We start from the raw sequence: 22,153 nt of genomic DNA on the forward strand, positions 1-22,153 counted from the left end.
TCTACATACAGTCATGAAACAGAAAGTACACTCTTTGAGTAACAACATTTAATATATCAGGACATAATAAAAAGCATTGTGTCTATTTCAGGACTTGAAATGAGGTAAATCCAACCTTAAACGAACAACACGTGATATATTACACTGTGTCATTGTTTACTCCTCAAGAGGTGTGTACAAAATGTAGTAGTCCCTTACTGCTCCCATAAAAGTTAAGCAGGTCAGTTGGTTTGATTAACCGATTATCAGGATTTGGGAGCACCTCTGTGATAGAGAGGTGCTGTACAAGAGCATTCAGGTGTGTGAACACAGTGCCACAATCTTTAAAGTGGTCGATGTTCCAGCAAATTCCCCTCAAGGTCAGACTATACAATGCTCAGAGAAATGTAAAAGATCCCAGGCCGCATTTAAATGTTTAAGATCAGGACAGGACCATTGAAAGACTGAATGTTAAACAAGTACAGTTTATTGAGCAGATTTGCAGAAGAAAGTCTCGTCTCTCTAAAAAGAACATGGCAGCACAGCTTAGATTTACTGCATCTTAACAAACCACAAGACTTCTGGAACAATGTCCTTCAGACAGATGAGAGCTAAATGCAGATGTTTGCATATATAATGCACAGAACAACACTTGGAGTAAAGCAAACACATCAGTACAAACACCTCACACCAACTGTATGCACGGAGGCTGAGGGTTGGTGATTTGGGCACCTTGCAGTTATTGACCATGAACTGTTTTCTATACCAAAGTACTCTGGAGTCAAATGCGAGGCCACAGCTAAAGCTCAGATCAAATTAAATCATGCAACATGACTCAGTGTTGGGAAGGTTACTTTTAAAATGTATTCCACTACAGATTACAGACTACATGCCCCAAAATGTATTTTGTAACGTATTCCGTTACGTTACTAAACGAGAGTAACGTATTCTGAATACTTTGGATTACTTAATATATTACCATGCTTTTACAACTACATGAATGTACTATTGCCGTGTGATTTATTACTGTTACTGAAGGTCCGCGGCTCCGAACCGTAGTAAAGGGACCTCTGGCTAATTTGCTAATTTAATCAAATTAAAAACTACAAATAAAGTTTAGCAGTAAAAAAAAAAATATATATATATATATATATATATATATATATATATATATATATATATATATATATATATATATATATATATATCAGAAACAAAGCTTCTGGTGCTCGTGGAAAATTTTGACACCTGTTGAGAATATGGCGGCTGATCTCGTGACCTGTTGTTTACGCTGACGTAGCTCCGCCCCGGACTGTCCGCGTGCTGCTGGTTGCGAGCTCAGTCAGTGAGAGAGGATCCTCGCGACCACGTCGATCTTAACGGCTGTCTTTGACGTTGAAACGGTCACAGGCTGCTGGATTAAACCGGTAACCTGAGCAGATTCCGGCGTTAACAATACACGGTGAGTAGCGTCTGGTCCGACTCGGCTCGGCACGAACTAATGACTGCTCTTCAGGATAATTAACCAGTTAACGGGTAAATGAGCGGGTTAGTTTCAGTGTTAACTCTTACTAGTTAGTGGTGGAGGTTATTAGCTCGGAGAACTAGCTTACATGGCGGCGGTGTGTTTGGTAACAGGTGTGTGTCGGTAACGTAGCAACGGTCGGTCTGCGGCTTAGCATCCGCGCTCATTAACGTTAAACGTTAAAGATCCTCCACAGTATAACTCCTGCCACTGTGTGTGTGGGCGTGTGGGCGGACAGCCTCGGTACATCCCGTTCAGCCCAGCCTCGCATCTATTGTTGTTACACGTTAATTAGTCGGATGGATGTCGGCAGGTGCGTAGCTGTTTGAGGCGTTTACAAGAACGTCGTGATGAGGCTTGTTTATAGAGCTGGGATTAAATAAATCCGCTCATGATGTCAGTCTCCTCACTTTTGCTAGTGCCGCACGTCCTGATCATTTACCTTTGATTTTATCAGCTCGTTTTCAGCCCCTTCTGATATAAAGCTGCAGTTCATTCCATTTGTTTATAGTCTGGGCATAATCAATCAATTTTATTGATTTCTTTATTGAGGTTCCTGGCTTAAATGGGGCTGTTCTATATACAGTTAAGGCAGAGGGTCTGTGTTATCTGACATAACAAATGTCTGTGCGGGTTCCTGAGATTTATGGCCATTAAATGTGTTTCAACAGCATTTTCATAAACCCTGCAAGAATCACCGATAAATATTAATGTGTAGGACAGGGGTGTCAAACTCAAATACACAGTGGGCCAAAATTCAAAACTGGAACAAGGTCGCGGGCTAACATTAATATTTATGGAGGAAAAAAATCTTCCTCCAGATTTAAGAATAAATCTTTTCTTTTGGACTCAAACAAGTTTTGCTGAAAAACTGATTATGGAACAAGCAAAGCTTAATACTAAACGATATATATATTAGCTGTATAATACCAGCAGGCCAGCTCTAATAATAATTTGGTATGGCTTCGCGGGCCAAATGTAATTAGGCTGCGGGCCAAATCTGGCCCGTGGGCCAGAGTTTGACACCTATGGTGTAGGATGAGACCATGTATGAATCTGTAGATGAAGAGCTACAGAAACGCACACAAAGGCACTAAAAGAGCAAATATATGATGACTTTAAGGACTCCTGTGTTAGGCTCACAGCACAGCTTTCTTATCAGTTTCACAGTCTAATAATAGTAATAATATAATAATAAGATCACCATATATCTCTTGGGTCATCGGGAATTTTGAATTGGTCTTTTAGAACCTATTTCGTTGGTCAGTCCTTAAAAAGCAGGTGGACAAGCAGAAGCCCACAGACTGGGAGGCAGGGATGAATCTCCAGAAGCTGATATAAGCCTCTACAGTCACTATATCACAGAAACATGTAAAAAATAATAATAAGAGAAATAAAAACTGAAGCTGCGAATAAATGAAACACAAATTTTTACTGTACTGCTGGTACCTTGAGCTTTAATGTAGGAGCGGCAATGCTCAGCCTCGCTCTCATGCTGCAGGCATCGCTGCTAGAAACTGAGAGGATAGCAAAGTTTAGCATAAACTTATTTAACCTGTTCTTTGTTTCTGTGTTAAACAAACCTGTGGTAGACAGGAGCGGCTCGAAAAGTCACTTCTTCATATTTCAGTTGATCACACGGTTTATTAAAGGACTCTTAATGGCTTTTCCCCCACTGAGCTTTTAATCACAGTGACGAGTGGTGCTGCTGTTGCTTTGAGTCCTTTTCTTTCACTCCACCTGGGCTCGCCGCCTCCGTCGTGGCTCCGCCTCGTTGCCACTTGCTGTGAGAGAAGAGGCATCAGCTCACCATAAACTACCACAGCACCATCTGTGCTGCTGTTTTAGTCACAGGTGTGCTGCGAAACACATTTTAAAGTCTGCACTCCATTTTTAGACACATGAATGAAACCGTCACCACAGACACCTTCACTTGTGTTTACCACACCACTAATAACAGCCTCTGTGTTTCAGTTGCCTCACACGCTGCCTTAATACAACACTGAGATACCATCAGGAAAGAAAAACTGTTGTTTAGTCAGGGTTGTACCAGTCTGTTTGCTGATTGGAAACAGCATCAGTGGCAGGAACAGACCAATGGCTGGCCAGTCAGCTTTATTGGGCCTGGACAATCAGGTCATCGGTTTTGTTGCAGACTGTGGATGCAGCAAAGAGCCTGGGGTGGACACAAACCCAGATTCTCACTCCCAGCTCATCACATAGTGGCTTTTATATGCGAGGCCCATCATTCTCAGCCAGATGAGCTCTAAAAGCGTGCTGTGATGAGCCACATTTGAAATAAATCATGTTGAAATCAGATGGATTTTTACACTAATTTTGAATTTTAATTTTGCACTGAATTCAAGCTCTTGTTGGACTTTGATATAACTTTGATATAATAGGTAATGTCTATATTTTTCCTCAGAATGGTAGTTAAAATAAAAACTGCAGCATGTCTAAGTTGAGGTGTAGTTTTTGGATTCGCCGCGTGTCTCATATCAGGTTGCTGCAAATGTTCAAAAGGAGCCTCAACTACTGCATAGAAACAGTCATCCTCCCTGGTCTCTGATCCCCGGTCCTGAGAAGACATTTTCTTTTAGAAGACGCATAAATCTGTTTCACCTCAGTGCCGCATAATAAGAGTAAAATCTAATTGTAAAAAAGATCAGTTTAATTTCTGTACCGTTCATGTTTGGGTTTGGGATTGAGCTCGTTTTGTTTTCAGTTTGAGCTCCATCTGACTCGCACGCCGATTGTGTGTTTGGGTTGGAGCCAAAGTGCCCACAGGAAGCTCAACATCCATCCAAACCACTCTGCTGAAACACTGTTACCCAAGCTGTCTGCCCACACACACACACACACACACACACACACACACACACACACACACACACAGGAGGATGGCTTACTTCCAGCCAGAGATCACTGTTTCCATTAGAGTCACACAGTTGGATTACACAGGGTGAATTGTCCCACAGGTAGACTGTGACAGAGGCACAGAGACTAGGTTCATCCATCCACGGATGGATGGAAGGATAGAATGTCGGTCCAATGGAAATCAAATTAATTCACACCATGACATTTTCTGGTATTAGTGAAAGTCGATTCCATTCATCTGGATGTGTGATTTTGGGTGGGAGGGGTGTTTCGTCGCTTGTCCGGGTGACCTCTGCACTCTGAGCCGACTGCAGGTTTCCCCAACAAACGGTGCAGTTGTGTGGTTACTGGAACTAGCATTATTTACTAGCAATGTAGGATTGTTAATATGCAATCCTACATTGCTAAGATGGTGAAAGATGTACTCTAAGACCTCCTCCTCATTTCAGAGATGTTTCTTTTTCCTTTTCACGTAAGCGTCATCCTTGATTCTCTGTTTAAACCAACGTTCCTCTGTGTTGGTTTAACACCTGCACACTGGCTTGCAGGTGTTAAATTGACTGACGAGTCCCAGCCTGATGATTTCTGTGTTCTGCTCTCCTCTAAATTGGTTGTTTGGTTTACCCAATATGTGATTTACGGTAGAGCAGGGCGATATGGCCAAAAATATTTATCACGATATATATTTGAAACGATATAACTGACGATATAATTTATGCGAGACAAGATACAAGTCCACGACTTTACTAGCGCAAAAAACCCCATCCATTTATTTTCATTTAAACAAGCAGCTGTTTTTTATGTGCATTAAAGCTATATAAAAATGTAACAGTGCAAATGCAAATTCCTTGCTGAAAAGCAAGGCATTTCCAGTAGAAATGGGCTGGCATATCCTGAGTTCACCATGTATAGTATCCACTAAAGTTAAAAAGAGGTGCTTTGCTACATTAAGTGCAGTGTGCCAAATAAAAAAGTCAAATATGTATTTTTCGGACTATAAGGTGCTCGGGATTATAAGACACATTAAGCAAAACAAAGCAGTCAGATAAATCAAACTTTACTCAACTCATTCTTCTTGCTTCCTCCACTTCTGTACCATTGATTCATTAATGCTGTATTCTATCACAGCTGCTCTATTCCCATGTTGTTGCAGTATATTAATGACTAACCTTGTATTGTGGATGGATTATCTCAGTTGTTCTCCTGACTGAAGTTTGGTCCATTTACAGCACATTATATACCAGCTAGTCCAACTTCAGTAACCCTACAAACGTCACTGCTGTTTAGTTTTCTGTCTTCATTTATGTTGGAAGTCAGAGAGAGGAGCAGAGCTGTACGTTTGAATTTTTTCAGAAATCTCTCAGTCAGAACATGCTATATCATGCTTAGGTAAATAGCGAAACTAGCGAGCTAACTTCCGCTAGTTTCCTGCTAACTTCTAACTCCGTTAAATGTAATAAATTTTGTTTTGATGGATGCCTGGATGCTAAACTTCATAGTTACACCTGGCTGGCAAAGCAGCAATGCTGATCCTTTTATTAAAGATGAAAGAATTTAGACAGTTTTTAACGCTCAGTGATGCTGCAGTGATCATTTGACTTTGGGACCTGAAGTGGACGGCGTTTTGGACCCAGATTACTCCCAGATTTACGAGCGCCTTAGTCCGACAAATACGGCAATAACGACGGCCGCTTGCATGTTCTACAAAAAAAAGTGCTTTCTTGTGTATCTGACGGACAAACACCAAACCAGTTCCACATCACTGAAGTTGCAGCATTTTTACAAACAATTCTGGTTCATCGGTTTCACTCAACGATCCGCTGTCCCTCATTCTCCGTCGCCGCCATGCTTTTCGGCCACGTGCGTATGAAGACAAAGGCACTGCACATGCAAGTTTTACCCATATTCTATCGCGATATTTTATTTTCTTATCGTTGCCTAACATTGTACCGGTATTACCGTGAACGGTATAATATGGCCCAGCCCTAATTTGCAGTGTTGATTTTGGTACATAACCGTGTACGCTATATTAGTTTGTATGAGCTCACGGCCCATTGTTGGTTAGTGGACAACTGTACTGCTGTTGGCTGGGACTGAGGAGCTCACTTAGATGGGTGAGGAAGTGTTTCTTCCACTGATAGAGCTCCACCTCCACTCTCATGCATCATGGTATTAGGTATTTCATTTATAATATTGTTTTTAAAATAGTCATGAAAATGTTATTTTTAATTCCATTGAAATTAACCAAGTTAATTTGAAAATAAATTAGATAATTGTGTCATGAATAAGACATCAAAAAAGAAGAAAACAATGTTCTCACAACTGTTTTATTACATGATGAAACATATCTGTTCCACACTCACACACGTCATGGAAACACATTCACAAAAATGAAATTGTCTGTATTAAAGGAAACCTTCAGGAAGAAAACTGTCATCGTTAAATACTTGTGACAGTCACACCTGTGAGATCTTCACAGCTGCTGGATCATAAACTTTAATGCCAGCACTCATTTATAAAATCCATTGAATTAAAACTTTGAAACTCTTTAAATTCTTTGTGAGTCTGTTCTAACATTTTATGTGCTCATTTAGCTCACATGTACCAACTGAAACCAAATTCAGCTCTTAGCAAATCTTTATCTTAAAAACATGCGTGTCCGAAGTTTCTTAGTGGAGTTGTAGCTGTAGTGCTGCAGTCCACGCAGGGCAAACTAAAGAGACGGGCGCAGCCAACAGAAAGTGCAGCAAAAATGAAAGTTGATGCTGAAGAGAATTTCCAAGCTAGTTGAGAAACTGGGTACGTCTCCAGTCAGTGTAAAGAGAAGCTGCCGACAAAGAACAAAGGGGTCAAGGCTTTGGCACAGCGGGCTGTTTCTTTGAGTCTACTTTCAAAGCTGGATATGAAAGTTTCACGTTTTTGTGCTGGTAAAGTTGGCCTGAAGGGTTACAGGTAAACTACAGAGCTGCCATGTTCAGGCCTGAGGGGCTTTAAGACACATGCATGGATAAAATTGGATTAAACATTAGCATCTTGATGTGCCACATACGCCCAGCAGCTTCAGGTCTGAGGCTGTGTGGTTTCCTTCCTGCAGCACAGGAATCAGAAGGCTTAGTTTTGGTGAACTCGTTGTTTTAAAGGCTAATAAACTGTAGTAAAATGAGTCAAGTTTTACTTCCTACACAGTTTGTTCTTAATGTTTGTTTGTTTAAAAGTTAAATTGTTGTGGATGTGAAACAGTGTCAGCTGTTTTTTATTTACTTACTTTTGCTTCCTCTTATGCTTCTGACCCCCCCCCCCCCCAAAAACAAACAGGAACGTTGTTTTTATTTATATATGTATTTATTAGAAGTCTCGACAACTGCAAGTAAAACAAACTGTTCCTCTTCCTGTTTGTGTGCTTTAACAGGTGGATTGTCCTATGATGGAGGAGCTACATGATGTCCAGCTCACTGAGATCAAACCACTGCTGACAGGACAGGTGAGGGGGCGGGGCTTACAGGGTGCCCTCAGACCTGGAGTCCAGGAGTTGGATGAAGTAAACTGTAAACTTTTATTAAGCTACTTCTGAGGAAAATGATTTTCTGTCAAATGAATTATAAAATACAGAGGTACAGTCGTCTTTGTGTTCAGTTCCTGGAAACTGCGATTGACATAAAAAGTGACAATTTTGTCTCTGTCTCTTCAGAATGGGAGGAATCTCCAGGATTTCGATTGTCAGGTGAGTCATCAGCAGAAATTCTGTTCATATTGTATTCATGGACAACATTTAACTGTTTCTGAGATATAACACGGCCACCAACCGTGAGAGTTCTTAGTAATGACCCCAGCAGGGTCTTCTTTAAAATTCTTAGAGTGAACAGTACAAGTTTATTTGATAACCTGTAGCTGAGAATGAAAGTGACTCTGTGTGAGAGAAGTGGATAAAACCTCAGAGATACTTCATCCTTGTGTAATTACAGGCTGTGTGTTGTTGAGCAGAATCGATTTAGGAGGAAACAAGTCCACACTGATCAGTCACGTTCAATATTAGCTATTATTAGAAGCAGTGCTGATGGAGGCACATGTTTTATTGAACTGTTGTTCACCTTTACATGCGTGGAAGCAGAGGGGGTGGAAGCATTTACAGAGCAGCCTGTTTTTGTATCAGCACCCAGCTGTGGTATGTGTTTGGGCTATTTCAGCACTCTAACTGTCCAGAACTGGAGGTTTTCTTCATTTTGGAGTGTTTATTTCCCCCTCACTTTGATCTAGTTCTTGTGTTTTAATCTGAAGGTTTGACTGTGAAAGGGGCTGTTCAGTTTTTGGACTCTCTCAGCTGATTTAGCTGTGGCCCTCTGGTCCAACCTCAGTGTGAGTTTAGGGTCTTCTAAACCTGCTTGGACCGATCCTGAGATGACATGCATGATGTCAGCTGATGTGATAATACACTATGCATTCTTCCTGCCTTGTAATAAAAACAAAGGCTGGTCCAAAAAAAGACAAACAAGCAGAGTTTAACTGTATGGATGGAAAGTGTCCCAGTCTGTCATATTTGAGGAGAACTGTGAGGCTGAAGTCAGCAGGACTGCACATGGATCGATCCTCTGGACCTGTCATATTAACGTCACAGCAGGTCAGTCTGCATCAGCGACGGGGTAAATGTAGAGCAGTGAGCTGCTGCTCGGACTGTTTGTTCCCCAGCTGTGTTCGTGTCAGGGAAATCGACATTTTCCTCACAATTTAAAACAAAAATAAAAACGCCAATAATACAGTAGATGACATTCAGTGTATTTCATATCACCCACTGGTTACAGACTGGGTATTTTTGCTGTAGATCAGAATTAGTCAAGTGGGCACAGTGCTAAGTTATTAGCTAATTCTAGCTAGCTCGGATATCAGCCTGCACCCATAAACTGGACAGCTGCATCACACAGATACCTGCTAGATAGCGCTCCACAACATCTGGAGAAAAAAATCCTAGAACTTCCCAAATCAGCACAACAGCACGGTCCACAGGTCCAGGCTCAGGTGTCTGTGTGTTCTGTTAGAGGACTGAAGATTAATCAGGACAGTAAATTCTCAGCAGACTTTTAAATTAGTCAGTTTCAAGAGCAGGAGATGAAGTTTAATTAAAAAGTTCCACAAACGTCTCAGGTGGTTCACTCAGAGTGTGCAGCTGTGAGTCTGCTTCTTTTCTAGTGATCTGAGCTTTTCTTAAAAACAGCCAGGTGGATAAATCCACTGATTTCTGGGTAATGGTGTTAAATCCACCTGTTGAGCTGGCAGCTGCACCTGCAGTACGCCTGTGTCGTCTGTGTGGTTTGTATGAGTGGAGGGAGCTCTCATCAAACCTCCTGCAGGTAGAAATAAAGTACCTGAAGCTGAAGGGGACTGCAGATAGAGAGAGGGCAGGTTCGACTGTTTAGACTTTAAGACCTTCCACTTCTCGGCCAATGACCACATGGATTATGTCTCTTGATCCAATCATACCACCCCCGCTTCCCGTCTCTGTGTTCACTCAGCAGAAGGCTGAAGGACGTCAGCACGGCTGACCTCCATCTTTCTGAAACCTTTTCTCTTCCTCCTGTCCTCTGTCAGGATGTCTGACTCTCTGGATCTGCACCAGATCTTCTGTTCTTTAGAAGTTGGGGTGGTGAGTCAGCTGCTCATTAGCTCCTCTGGAGTCATGCTTCACCAGCTGATACCTTACAGCTGCTGAGCCAGTTTGCTTCGTAGCTTGCTCTCTGCTTTTAGTTGCCTCGAGTTAGCTGGAGAGGAGTTGGCTGCTTTTCCATGCTGTGATATTAATCCGTTAAAATGTTACTTACAACACGTCCGTCTATGTACAGCGCTATCGTGTCTGAGGACTGTTCTTCATGACTGTGGCTGCGTGTTTGGGCTCACTGTCACTGCTCTGATGGTACTGCATGAGTAACAGCATTGAGACCACTAATTCTGATTGCAGGGAATTCACTTCCTGCCTCAGACGGTTCAGAGGTCGCCGAAGTGGACCTCAGAACCGTGTGAGGTCCACTTGAATAAAGCGTGCTGTCAAAGCAGAGACTCAGCCGTTGCATTGGAAAACTGTGAAAACTAATTTTTGAGTTCAGTTCAGTATAGAGGCTTCATAATGTGTTTTCTTATTCTTTTAAGATACACTGTTTCCCCAAAGTCAGGAACAGCTGTAACACTGTGCCGCAGATCCAAACATGTAAAACTGTGTGTGCATGTGAGTAAGTATGAACTTGAGATCCATTAATGGGATCTGTCAGGTGGTTCCATGAGTCAGTAATGAGATTACAGCACCCATGAATCCATTCACAGGTCTGTGCGCCTGCCTGTGTTTCCATCTGTTACCAGATGAATGTGGATGATTTCCTACACAGCCTGTGACAGGCTGAGAGTCGCCACGCGTTCGTGTGGCGTGGTTCCTGATCACATGAACATGAATGATCTGTTCAGAGCTGCTGACACTTGTTTACTGTTTTAAAATGACTCCAGATATTAGAGCCCCCCCCCCCCCCCCTTCCGTGCTGCAGTGCATGTTTGTTGTCGGTGCTGACAGGGCGGGGTTTGTGTGTTGTTCGCGATGCTGCTCAGGAGCACGATGTGGAGACGGCCCACGGCGTGCTGCACGTCACCATGAGGGGGGCCGCTAAAGGCAACCGGCCCACGATCCTCACCTACCACGACATCGGACTCAACCGTGAGTAAAACACGGACACGGTTAATGAAGCAACGAATTATGTGACAACAAAAACACAACACATTGTTTTCTTGTGTGTGTGTGTGTGTGTGTGTGTGTGTGTGTGTGTGTGTGTGTGTGTGTGTGTGTGTGTGTGTGTGTGTGTGTGTGTGTGTGTGTGTGTAGATAAGTCATGTTTCAACAGCCTCTTTAACTTTGAAGACATGCAGGAAGTGACGCAGCACTTCTCAGTTTTGCATGTTGATGCTCCGGGACAGCAGGAGAACGCTCCTATATTCCCTACAGGGTAAACACACACACACACACACACACACACACACACACACACACACACACACACTCAGCATGCTCTGTTGGGTATTAACACACACACACAGGTGCCGTTTTCCATGGTGTAACACTCACCAGTGTTTTCTTGTGGCTGATCTGCTGTTAACACAAAACTGTCCCCATTGAACAGCTGCTGTGTTTCTGTGAGGCTGTGTTTTTAAATCAAGAAAACTACCTCGGAGGATTGTGAGGACTCTGTTTAGTGTCAGAGCTGACGTTAGTCATTGACTTGATTTTTATTTTGAAATCAGAAAATGCATCAGATTTGTTTGAATCCAGAATATCAGAGATATTAAGTTAAGTTGAAGTTTTATGTCGTTACTGTGCAATAAAACCTTCTGGAGTTCAAATCTTAGTCTAAACCTCAAAGACTTTATGCAAAAATAGATTCTGCAAAGAATAGAAAAAGACTATATTTAATAAAAACAGTTATAATGTTGCAACAACATACTTCAGGAATGCTTGCTGCTTTTTTTAAAAACCCGTATTTAACCTGAAGTGTCCTGATATTTGCAGCATTTTGACTTGTTAGCAGAAACAGGAGCTGTCAGAGAAACCTGCACCAGCTTAGGAAGAACACTCTTCCTTTACACACAGTTACAGTGGTCGGTTACATTAGTAAGTGTCACGTTAACACTGGACCCTAAATCTATGCAGAGCTATTGTGTAGATTATGCTTCTTCACAATCTTCTAATTTTCCACTCAGATTTGTAAATAATAAAGCAGAGAGACAGACGGTGTCAGACGGTGATTGTTCCCACCTTCAGCTGTGCAGTAGCAGCTTCTGCTGGTGTGTGGAAACACAGCTCGGACAATCCACCCACAGCGGCTGTACACTGTGACAGCAGAAGCAGTTTGTTGTTATGAATACGATTACATCTGATAAGAATGATTTTCACAGCACTGGATATTATGATCGCTGCACTGCTTTAACTGTCCACTGGTTGCAGTTAAAGCAGGTTTGGATGGGGCAGGATGCTGAGCCACGTTCCTGATGCATCCATCAGTGTGTGCATGATGGGGAAAAGCTGTAGAACAAAGTGCTGCAGGACTGACTGTGTGGAAGGGTTAATGTGGCCTGTGATGAATGCCAGTTCTTTATTTCAGCAAGAACTTTGTTTTCTCTTGTTTTCAGGCAATAAAAATGACTTTATATTATGTAGTGGGTTTACATTACACAAAGAAAATGTTGAAAATAATTTATAATAATTCATCCAAACCGGTATAGTAGTAGTGACAACAAATAATGACCTACAAAGTAAACAGCAGCAGACTAAATCTAACAAAGAAAGATGATTTTCTAACAGCGCTTAAAATGTTGGTTAGTGATGTGTCGGTCGCGAACGACACTGCTCTTGGAGCCAGATCTTCAAAGTGAACGACGCAAGCCGGCTCCTTATTGGGAGCCGTGGTTTGTTTTTTTCCTCTCTCTCTCTCTCACTTTTTTCCGCTTCACTCAGCACGTGAGCCTTGTGCTTTGCGCTGGGCAGAGGGGGGAGGGGCGGTAGTTACACTCAGTAGCACAGGAACAGAGCGGGAGGGAGAGAGAGAGAGCCAGGGACAACAACGTCACATTAGAAAGGTATAGTAATCATCCACAACTATTTACAGCTGTGGATGATAAAGGATTCAGAAAGTTTATTCATGCAGGTCCATACGACAGAGAATGTGCATCTTCTTTTTGTTTTCATATTTTAATTTATATTTAATTGTGTTGTGGTTTGCAGTGTTTTGTGTTGTTTCACTTTAAATTTGTTTAAAAGGAAAAAGCTGAAAATTTAAATAGTTAAAAGTTAAAATGTAAATAGTTGGTTTTTGTATTATATGATTTATTCGAATAAATAAAAGTATATTTACGGTGGCCCCTACATACAAAACACGTACAAAACACAACAGAAGTGCTCCAGGATGCTAGGGGGCAGTGTTGAGCTTTTGTTACCTGGTGGCTACACAAGCCAAGAAGTACCAACGACCAGATTTGTTGTGTGGTAGTAACAGGTAAATGAACTTTTTTAAAATTATTTGAATAAATATGAGTGCTTGTGTATAAATACACAAACAATACACACATGCTTTCAGTTGTGTAATTTAAGTGATCTAGTAGCTCTGTTTTGAAGTTCAGTTAAAGCTAGAAATGTGTTTTGGAGTTTTGTTTATATATAAACATATATAAACAAAACCAAGTTGTTTTTTTTACATTAGTAATTCCTTTTGTGCATAATTTTATATTGTTGCTGATAATAAATTAATTAAAGCAACAAAACAACCTGAAGACAACCTTCCATCTTTTGGAAGTAAAATGACACACAGACCGCCTACGATGGTCTCTGTCTTGACAAAATAATAACCCACTCAACTATTCTCCAGGCATCAGTTATTTATAGAAGTCAGTGGCAGTGCTGTCTTCTTTACAAGCTTCTCCCCGAGGTTCCCCGTCTCTCAAAAGTTCTGTTCTACACAAACGAAGACTATCTGACACTGACACACTATCTGACACACATCTGTGTGTCAGATGTGAGTTACTCCGTCCCCAAGTGGGTGTGATGTCCTCTGAAGTGATGTAAACATGACTGTGTGTGTAGGTACCAGTATCCCAGCATGGATGAGCTGGCTGAGATGCTGCCATCTGTCATGACCCAGCTTCAGTAAGTCTGCCGTCTTCTGTTCAGTCAAGTGCATGATGGGTAATTTTCAGACAGACAGCATACCCTAATGTGTATCTGTGTGACATCATCAGCATAAAGAGCGTGATTGGTATCGGCGTTGGAGCCGGAGCATACGTCCTCACCAAACTGGCAGTAAGTAGCAAAGAGGACGGGACAGGAGGGACAGGAGGGTCGCTGGTTTTCAGTCTTGATGATGATGATGAAGATGATGTAACTGATGACGGTTGTTGTCGTGTTTCAGCTGAATGAGCCCAGTTTGGTGGAGGGTTTAGTTCTGATTAACGTTGACCCGTGTGCCAAGGGTTGGATCGACTGGGCTGCCTCCAAGGTAACACACGCACGCACACACACACAAACTCTGGATACCGACTCCAGCTGTCCTTAAACATCTGCAGATGGAGAAATGTGGAGCCAGGATAAAATGAATACGTATGATTTGTTTTTTTTAAGTTTGCATCTTTTGAAAAAGAAGAAAGTAAACAAAGAGGAAGTTTGTTAATTGTATTGAACTAAAAGTCAACTTCAGATACTTTCTTATCGGTAATGGTTTGAAAGAAATGTTCTCACCACCACTTTTCCATGTGCATGCATGTAAAGCCAAAAGGAAGAGAGTGCAGTACTAAGACCCACACAGAAAAAAGTGAGAGGATGCAAAGCATGAAATTGAGAAGCTGCAGTGGAAGTGGCTTGCAGAGTGGCTTGCAGAGCCAGCAGCAACTGAAAGCAGGCTGAAGCAGCTAAAGTGGCACGTGCCATATAATATTTACCAAGAGGATGCACAGAAAACTGTCACCATGCTCAGTTTTGAGAAAATTATTATTAAGGTGTTTTTGGGTTTTTTTGCCACAAAAAGTCTGTGTGATGTCCGAGCGGTAATTATTCGATGGATGCACAGTGAGAGGTTCAGCTGTGCTCAGGCAGCATCCTCGTCTAAACCGCAGAGAGCGGGTCGAGTGAGTGAGAATACGGAGCAGAAAGACACATCTGCAGGCGAGCTCTGAACGAGCTCAGGTCTGTCTGCAAGCTCCAGAGTTCAACTGTCCTTACAGTTAGTCACTGCGTGTGAACAGAGACAGCATCATTTAAACTGTCAGCCGAACACCAAGAATCAGTTTGTCTGTTCGTCTTTTGTCTCCTGCAGCTGAGCGGCTGGACAAGCAACCTGGTGGACATCATCATGGGGCATCACTTCAGCACTGTGAGGACAGCAGGCACTGCAGGCTCGTTCTGTATGACTCTAAGCTGTGGTTAACCACCACTGAAACCTGTGTGTGTGTGTTTAGGACGAGTTAACAGAGAACAAGGAAATAATCCAGACGTATCGACTCCACATCTCTCAGGATATACCACAGGACAACCTGGCCATGTTCTACAACAGCTACAGCAGGTAGGACACTGAACACTGTGGATGTGATGAATAAATGCAATTTATAAATGCGATTAATCCTCGCCTCAAATCGTCCTCCACAGCTGTCGGTTTATGTGGTGGAAACCTGGATGTTTCCTGCTTCAGAGCTCGATCTGAAGCTAAAGTGATGCTTCATTTTTCAGAAGCACCCTGACCCAAACACTGAGGTTGTTTGGACTAATTGCATCTTTCAGGGCAACAAAATGCTCCGTAATTATCTGAGAAACAGTGTTTAACAGAGAGCAGGCTGCAGAGCGCACACTGACAGCTTTGCTTTCAAGCCCCTGTAATCATCATCAGTGACAGCGGACGGGAGCTGGAAATAAGAGCTGTGCTGATCTTTAGGAAGAAGACACATGTGTTTTGACAGCTCAGGTGGCAGAACAGACATCCTCACATCACAGGTGTGAGCAAATCATTATTCACATCAAGTTTCAGTGCAGAGTGCTAACAGGCTGAAGGACCCTTCAGAAAGCTTCAGATTTTCATTGGTTTTATCGTTGCTTCGATCTGATCCGAGCTCCTTACAAAGAAAGAAAATCCCAGACTCACTGATGCTGCAGCTCACTGTGTCCACTTCACTGCCTTACTGTGTGTGTGTGTGTGTGTGTGTGTGTGTGTGTGTGTGTGTGTGTGTGTGTGTGTGTGTGTTAGTCGCGCCGAGCTGCAGATGGAGCGTCCTGTCTCTGGTCTGAATGAGAACACAGCCACCACCGTCAGGTATGTCTTCGTCTTCTTTCACCTCGTTCAACATGTCTGACGGTCATGTGACTCGTTCCGTTATTCGGCGTGCTCGTTTCTCAGGTGTCCCACTCTGCTGGTCGTCGGGGACTCGTCGCCTGCCGTTGATGTCGTGGTGAGTGGCTGCCCTGTTTCCATGACAACAGCCAGTAAATGATGTCACATTCTAGTGAACACTGTCTGTGCGCTCTGCAGGTGGAGTGTAACTCCAGAATGAATCCCACCAAGACCACATTGCTCAAGGTACCGTCTCTACTCATCATTTTATTTATGAAACCTGATGTCACCTGGGGTGGGGGGGCTAGTTAGTTGGATTAGCTGCAGTCGTAAACTATGTGGATGCAACACATGTATCAGCGTACACATACCAAGTAAGGGACCCATAAAAACACCCGAATTTCACTCACTGCAGCTGAAACACAAACATCTTGGATGGTCTGAACTGCACAGCTAACCATATCAGTACTGTTATGTTAGGCTGCACAGTATTTATGTTTCTAATAGAGTCTCATATATCATAATAAATACCCTGCACCCTTTAAAACTCCCACCCTCCACAGATCTGGATTTTTAATTTTTGTCCTTCAGCTGTAAAAGGCTAAAAGGTCATCCGCTCACCCCGCTGGGTGGGCGGATGACACGGTTTGACTTTCTGAGTTTAGAATTTAACTTTTAATTGTTTGTCTTTGTTTCTATGAATTTATCGTGAAAGTGGGATTTTCATGGGGGTTAATTTAATCTTTCTTCCCATCATACTCTACCACCACTGATGAGGGATTATTGAAATGTGATCTGAATATCCAAAAATTAATCTGCTTAATAAATATTTCTCAGACTTGTTCAGACTGTTTAAAAGAGTCTCTGTATGTCTAAGGCTGCGTTCACACTGCAGGCGAAAGCGCATCAAATCCGATTTTTTTGACCCTATGCGACCCATATCCGATCATACTATGACAGTGTGAACGGCACAAATCCGATATTTTCAAATCCGATCTGGGTCACTTTCGTATGTGGTCCTGAATCCGATACATATCCGATGTTTTAGAAAGCGACTGCTGTGTGAACGGTCAAGTCGCATTAAATCCGTCTTTTACGTCACTGACACAAGACAGATGCTAATTATCAGCGCCAGAGAAGCGCCCGAGAAGACATCGTGAACGCTTCCTGGCCATCTGGTGAAAGTGCTGGGAAGACAACGTTGGAGAAACGTGAACATTTTATTTGTACTGCATAACCTGCAGATTCTGACAGAAATCTGCAGCTATCCTTTGAAGCACCGCTCCTCTAAAACAGCAATAAGGATCATTATTAGGTTATTTACATTATTATGTAAATAACAAAATAACTTAAAGCAAAAATTGGGAAACATGAAGTCCAAAGTCTTTATATTAAGGGCCATCAGTCAAACATACTGTTTGCTCTGGGTCTAAACAGAGCGCGTTGTGTGTGACGTCTTCTTTTGCGCATGCGGCCGCTTTGAGAGTTCACACTAGAGCGCGTTTGCTGTCGCATTTTATTTGTAGTGTGAACGAGCAGACAAAAAAATCGGATTTGATCAAAAAATCGGAATTGAGCATTAAGACCTGCAGTGTGAACGTAGCCTTACAAACCTAGACTTTAATGCGCTTGTTAGTTTTGGTCATCGTAGCGTTTAAAGCAGGGGTCTCAAACTCCAGTCCTCGAGGGCCGCTGTCCTGAAACCTTTCCATGTGTCCCTGTTGCAACACACCTGACTACAATTAGTATGTCATTAGCAAGAGTATAGAACTTGACTGCATGCTGAGGAGGCAATTCAGTCATTTGATTCATGTTACAGCAGCTCATGAGTGAATGAATGTTAGGGGTTGCCACCTCAGCATGCAGTCAAGTTCTATACTCTTGCTAATGAGCTACTAATTGTATTCAGGTGTGTTGCAACAGGGACACATGGAAAGGTTTCAGGACAGCGGCCCTCGAGGACTGGAGTTTGAGACCCCTGGTTTAAAGGGTCGCTGTTTTATCCCCATGATGTTTTTTTGTGTCTCCACTAGATGGCAGACTGTGGAGGACTTCCTCAGGTGGTTCAGGTGAGCCTCAGCAACTCCCTGCTTGTTCCTTCTCCTCCACCATGTTGTAATAATAAGAAAATAATCCTGTTGTAATAAAGATTAGGACCAGGATTTGTCCTTCATATTTGAAGTTTTGAAACTTAATACAACTTTAATGTTTGTAGTTGTTAGTAATTGTGTCAAATTGAGGAAATTTGTGTTTTGTTTTTCACCAGCCTGGAAAACTAGCCGAGGCCTTCAAGTACTTTGTGCAGGGGATGGGTTACAGTGAGTACCATTTCATGACTCCCCTTAATACTGAATGAAAAGCATCTAACAGTTTGTTAAGTATGATCTCAGCTTTGGTTTATGGTTTGCACATTACCCGAGAGTTGTGCACTGTATTCAGTGTAAAAACATATGAATTCTACGAGCAGCTGGCCAGTGGTTCCTGCAGTTGCTGGCTGTCGCCGGGTGAAACTGGTCACAACGACGGTGCTGTACCAAAAATCTCTTTGTGATCACTTTGGTCACATGGCCACAGTCGCCTGTAGTTTATATGGAAGACGCCGACGCGTCTGTAAAGCAGTTCAGACACGCAGTTCAGGAAAAAGTGACATCACCAGTAATGCAGAATGCTTGCTTTTAAAGTAAAGGTACACATTGAAACATATTAGCTGTTTTGCTGGAGCACAACTTTTACTTTGAAAGTGAGCCGTTTCCAGTTTGTGTTTTTCACTTTCATTACTACTTAGAGAGCAGTGAGCGAGTGTTTGCAGACAAACTACGGGCGACCTCAGCAGTCTGCTGGCAGCCGTAGCAGCACCACATTCCTCTTCACCATCAATTTGATGGCAGCACGTTTACAGGTCTTGGCTAGCTGCACACGCCCACAGTGGTTGTGCGTTACGTTTGTAGACATTTCCTCCTGCAGGACTAACGCAGCGTGTGGTGCCCTCACACTCGTGTCTTTGTCTGTTTGTCCGTCTGTAGCTCAGCTTCACTAGATTTTCTGTGTAAGTAACAGTTTGCACAGCATGACCTGCCTTAGGATTTGTTGTAAACACACACACCTGATACGTGTGTGTGTGTGTGTGTGTGTGTGTGTGTGTGTGTGTGTGTGTGTGTGTGTGTGTGTGTGTGTGTGTGTGTGATATTAAACTACAGCATGTTGGTTTCTCACCCTGCCCTCCTTCCTCTCTGTTCCTGTTTCTCTCTGTTGTTCTTTTCCTCCAGTCCCTCATGTTGCTTTACACCACATCAGCAGCCAATCAGGTATCAGGATTCCAACCAGAATCTGAACCCCTCTCGTCCTCTCCATCGTCCTCCCCCTCATATGTGTGTGCATGCTGTCGATCAGCTGATCACGCTGACGTTTTTCTTTCTTTGCAGTGAGCGACCAGCAGGCTGCGCTGCATGCCAGCACATCTCTCTGTTCACACTGTCGGCTCTCGGGCTCGACTCTGAGCTGCTGCTCGTGTCTGAAAGGCTGAAAACACTGTGACATGAGAAAGCTATGAGGCCGAGAACACACCTGTCCCACCGCAGGAATCCAACAATTCCTGTGAACTCTTCTGCTTTGTTTCCACTGCTGTACAAACCTCAGCACTTCAGAAACATGCTGCACAAAACGAAGTACCTCTGAAAGTGTCACTTTTAACACAGTTTAATCATAACACCGGGACACTCAGAGAAGAGACAGAGCAGGACAATCATGACTCAGTCAGATGGATCTGTGTTCGCTTAAGTCGAAGTGAGTTTTCTCACATGAACAGAGGGCTGGAGAGTTGGTCAGGATGTGTTGCAGGTGATAGTCTGCACCTGAACCATTCGCGGGGCTTGTGTTTAGATGAGGGAGCGTGCAGAGGGAGCCCACACACTGGACCATTAGCTTCGAGTCGTGTCCTCCTGAAAAGTAGTCATCCGTCCGGACAATGAGAGCAGTGGGGTGAAAGCAGAACACGTGGACTTCCTGTTGTGCAGAAGGCCTGAGTGTTACAGCGGCTTCTCTTCGTCTGTGTGTAAAGTGAGCGTCACGCATGACAGGACAAAGCTTCAGTGTGAACAGACTGTCATCAGATTTGAATCCAGCGGCTCGGCTCACCGCGGACGATTCAAATCAGCCTCCGCTCATACATTCGCTGGCTCCGCCCTCTGTTACTCTGTCACTAACGCGTTTTCATCTGTGTCGCCCCCTCAGTGCCCACGGCGGGGATGACCCGGCTGGTTCGCTCCAGGACTCACTCGGCCTCCAGCGTGGGCTCCACAGACGGCGTCCGGAGCCGCAGCACCACCAACGAGGGCGCCAACTGCGCCGAGCCTGACAACACTGCAGTACACACCGTTGAAATGACTGCATAGGACTGTTCCCGTTTCCTCTGTGTACCTGCAGTTCTCTCGTCCAATCAGATCCTTCCTTTCTTTTAGTTGTAAATGTTTTTCCTGAAAATAGAAAGCCCTCAAAAGCTTCACTTCCAGCTGCCTGTTCTCTAAATTTGTTCCCTGTGAGTTTAGGGTTCGTTGAATGATGTCATAAACATTTCGGTGTTAGCTGCCGCCATGTTGGCTCCTTTTTCCTGCGCTCTGTAGGCGTTACTGCACACAGGTCAGTCGGTTTGTATGTATACACAGCTGTTGTGTTCCTTCACTGCTCCTTTCTCACTCCTGATTTCTTCTTTTAGTCATTACTCTTATATAATCAATATTTTGTTTATCTTTGCTGGTGGTGTTGGTTGATATGAAGCTCGTTTCTTAAATGAACCCTTCTTTGGTGCCCATTACAAAGTGGATGTGCTTCCGACCCAGATGTATTTTTGTAATCGCACTGACAGAAGATCTGTGACGCGAGTTTGACCTGGTTTAACGACAAAAAACGGCATCGCGAGCTGCGGTTCCCTAAATGGTTCCCTCGGTGTTTGTGAGCGTGCACCATGAAGCCGGGTCCTCGTACAGCTCAGTAAACACATTAAAACATGAAGGTCAGTGGGACTGAACTTTGAGCTGGTTTCGTCCGATGCTGTTTTGCTGATGTTTAAACGGGATTTTCTGTGGCCGTACAATTTGTTTTGCCTGAGCTTCAAGTGTAAAAACAACTTAGAGATTTTTTTCCAGATAATTTAGCGAAACATCCTGAAGTCTGCCTGTTACCTCCACAGTCTCCTCTCTTTCCCGTCTCTGAAGCTCGGTTCATTCGGCCCGTCCACAGCATGCTCCTTGTAGAGTGTTGGCATGCAAACTGTGCCGTGGTGTCAGTGTAGTGAGTAATGAGATGTTGTTCAGCTGTAAACCTGCTGCTCTCCATCTGAAACAAACCAAACCTCAGATGAGGATTCTCTAGGCTGAAGCTGGCAGCAGGGGGCGCTGGAGGTGGTCGTAGTTGCTGCAGAAATCTTGGAGCATTTCTTGGATTCTGGTTATTTGTAGGAATTGTTTTTTGGGAAAAAATGTTAATGAAAACTTTCACCACAAGGTGGCGATGTTTTACCAGAAAGCTGTGATGACTGTGAAAGAAACACTACTGTACAGATGTTAACGCTGATTCACGGCTGTGGATCAAAGTGGTATTACGTGATAGTACAGCTCAGCCTTGTTTCAGCATTGGCTGAGATCTCTGCAGTACGTAGATGTTGTAGACATGAGATGGGAGCTGCTGTCAGTTTTCTCACTGCATAATAAAAGTGTCACACTTGGCAGAAGGCGTTTCTACTGGAAACAAACAGCTGATGTGTAAAAGAAACAGAATGAACCAGGGTTTTTTCACCCACTGAGAAGCTGCTTTTCTCCTACAGTTGACAGCAGGCTGTTTGGCTTTCTTGGAAATGTCCTGCAGCTTTCAAAGAACATTTTCTTGGAATGTGATGGAAAATACAGCCGAGGCCAAAGGGTGACCTTGGTCATGGTGTTGCTGCCCC

The 22,153-nt window shown here is 43.3% G+C and overlaps 1 protein-coding gene across 1 annotated transcript; it reads left to right on the top strand.

Moving 5' to 3' along the window:
- Nucleotides 1-1,294: 1,294 nt before the first annotated feature.
- LOC146645893 (protein NDRG3-like) lies at nucleotides 1,295-21,745 on the top strand. Its single transcript, XM_085393328.1, has 16 exons — nucleotides 1,295-1,441; nucleotides 7,791-7,862; nucleotides 8,070-8,102; nucleotides 10,964-11,069; nucleotides 11,235-11,355; nucleotides 13,983-14,045; nucleotides 14,138-14,198; nucleotides 14,308-14,394; nucleotides 15,208-15,264; nucleotides 15,350-15,453; nucleotides 16,129-16,194; nucleotides 16,279-16,330; nucleotides 16,411-16,458; nucleotides 18,246-18,281; nucleotides 18,479-18,530; nucleotides 20,443-21,745. Exons 2-16 carry the CDS (start codon nucleotides 7,803-7,805, stop codon nucleotides 20,601-20,603), a joined length of 1,107 nt encoding a protein of 368 aa, XP_085249454.1. The 5' UTR covers nucleotides 1,295-1,441; nucleotides 7,791-7,802; the 3' UTR covers nucleotides 20,604-21,745.
- The last annotated feature ends 408 nt before the right edge of the window (nucleotides 21,746-22,153 follow it).

Source organism: Rhamphochromis longiceps, linkage group LG20, assembly GCF_057381845.1.
Source record: "Rhamphochromis longiceps isolate RC_006_pf linkage group LG20, R_longiceps_female_GT1.1, whole genome shotgun sequence".
NCBI lineage: Eukaryota > Metazoa > Chordata > Actinopteri > Cichliformes > Cichlidae > Rhamphochromis > Rhamphochromis longiceps.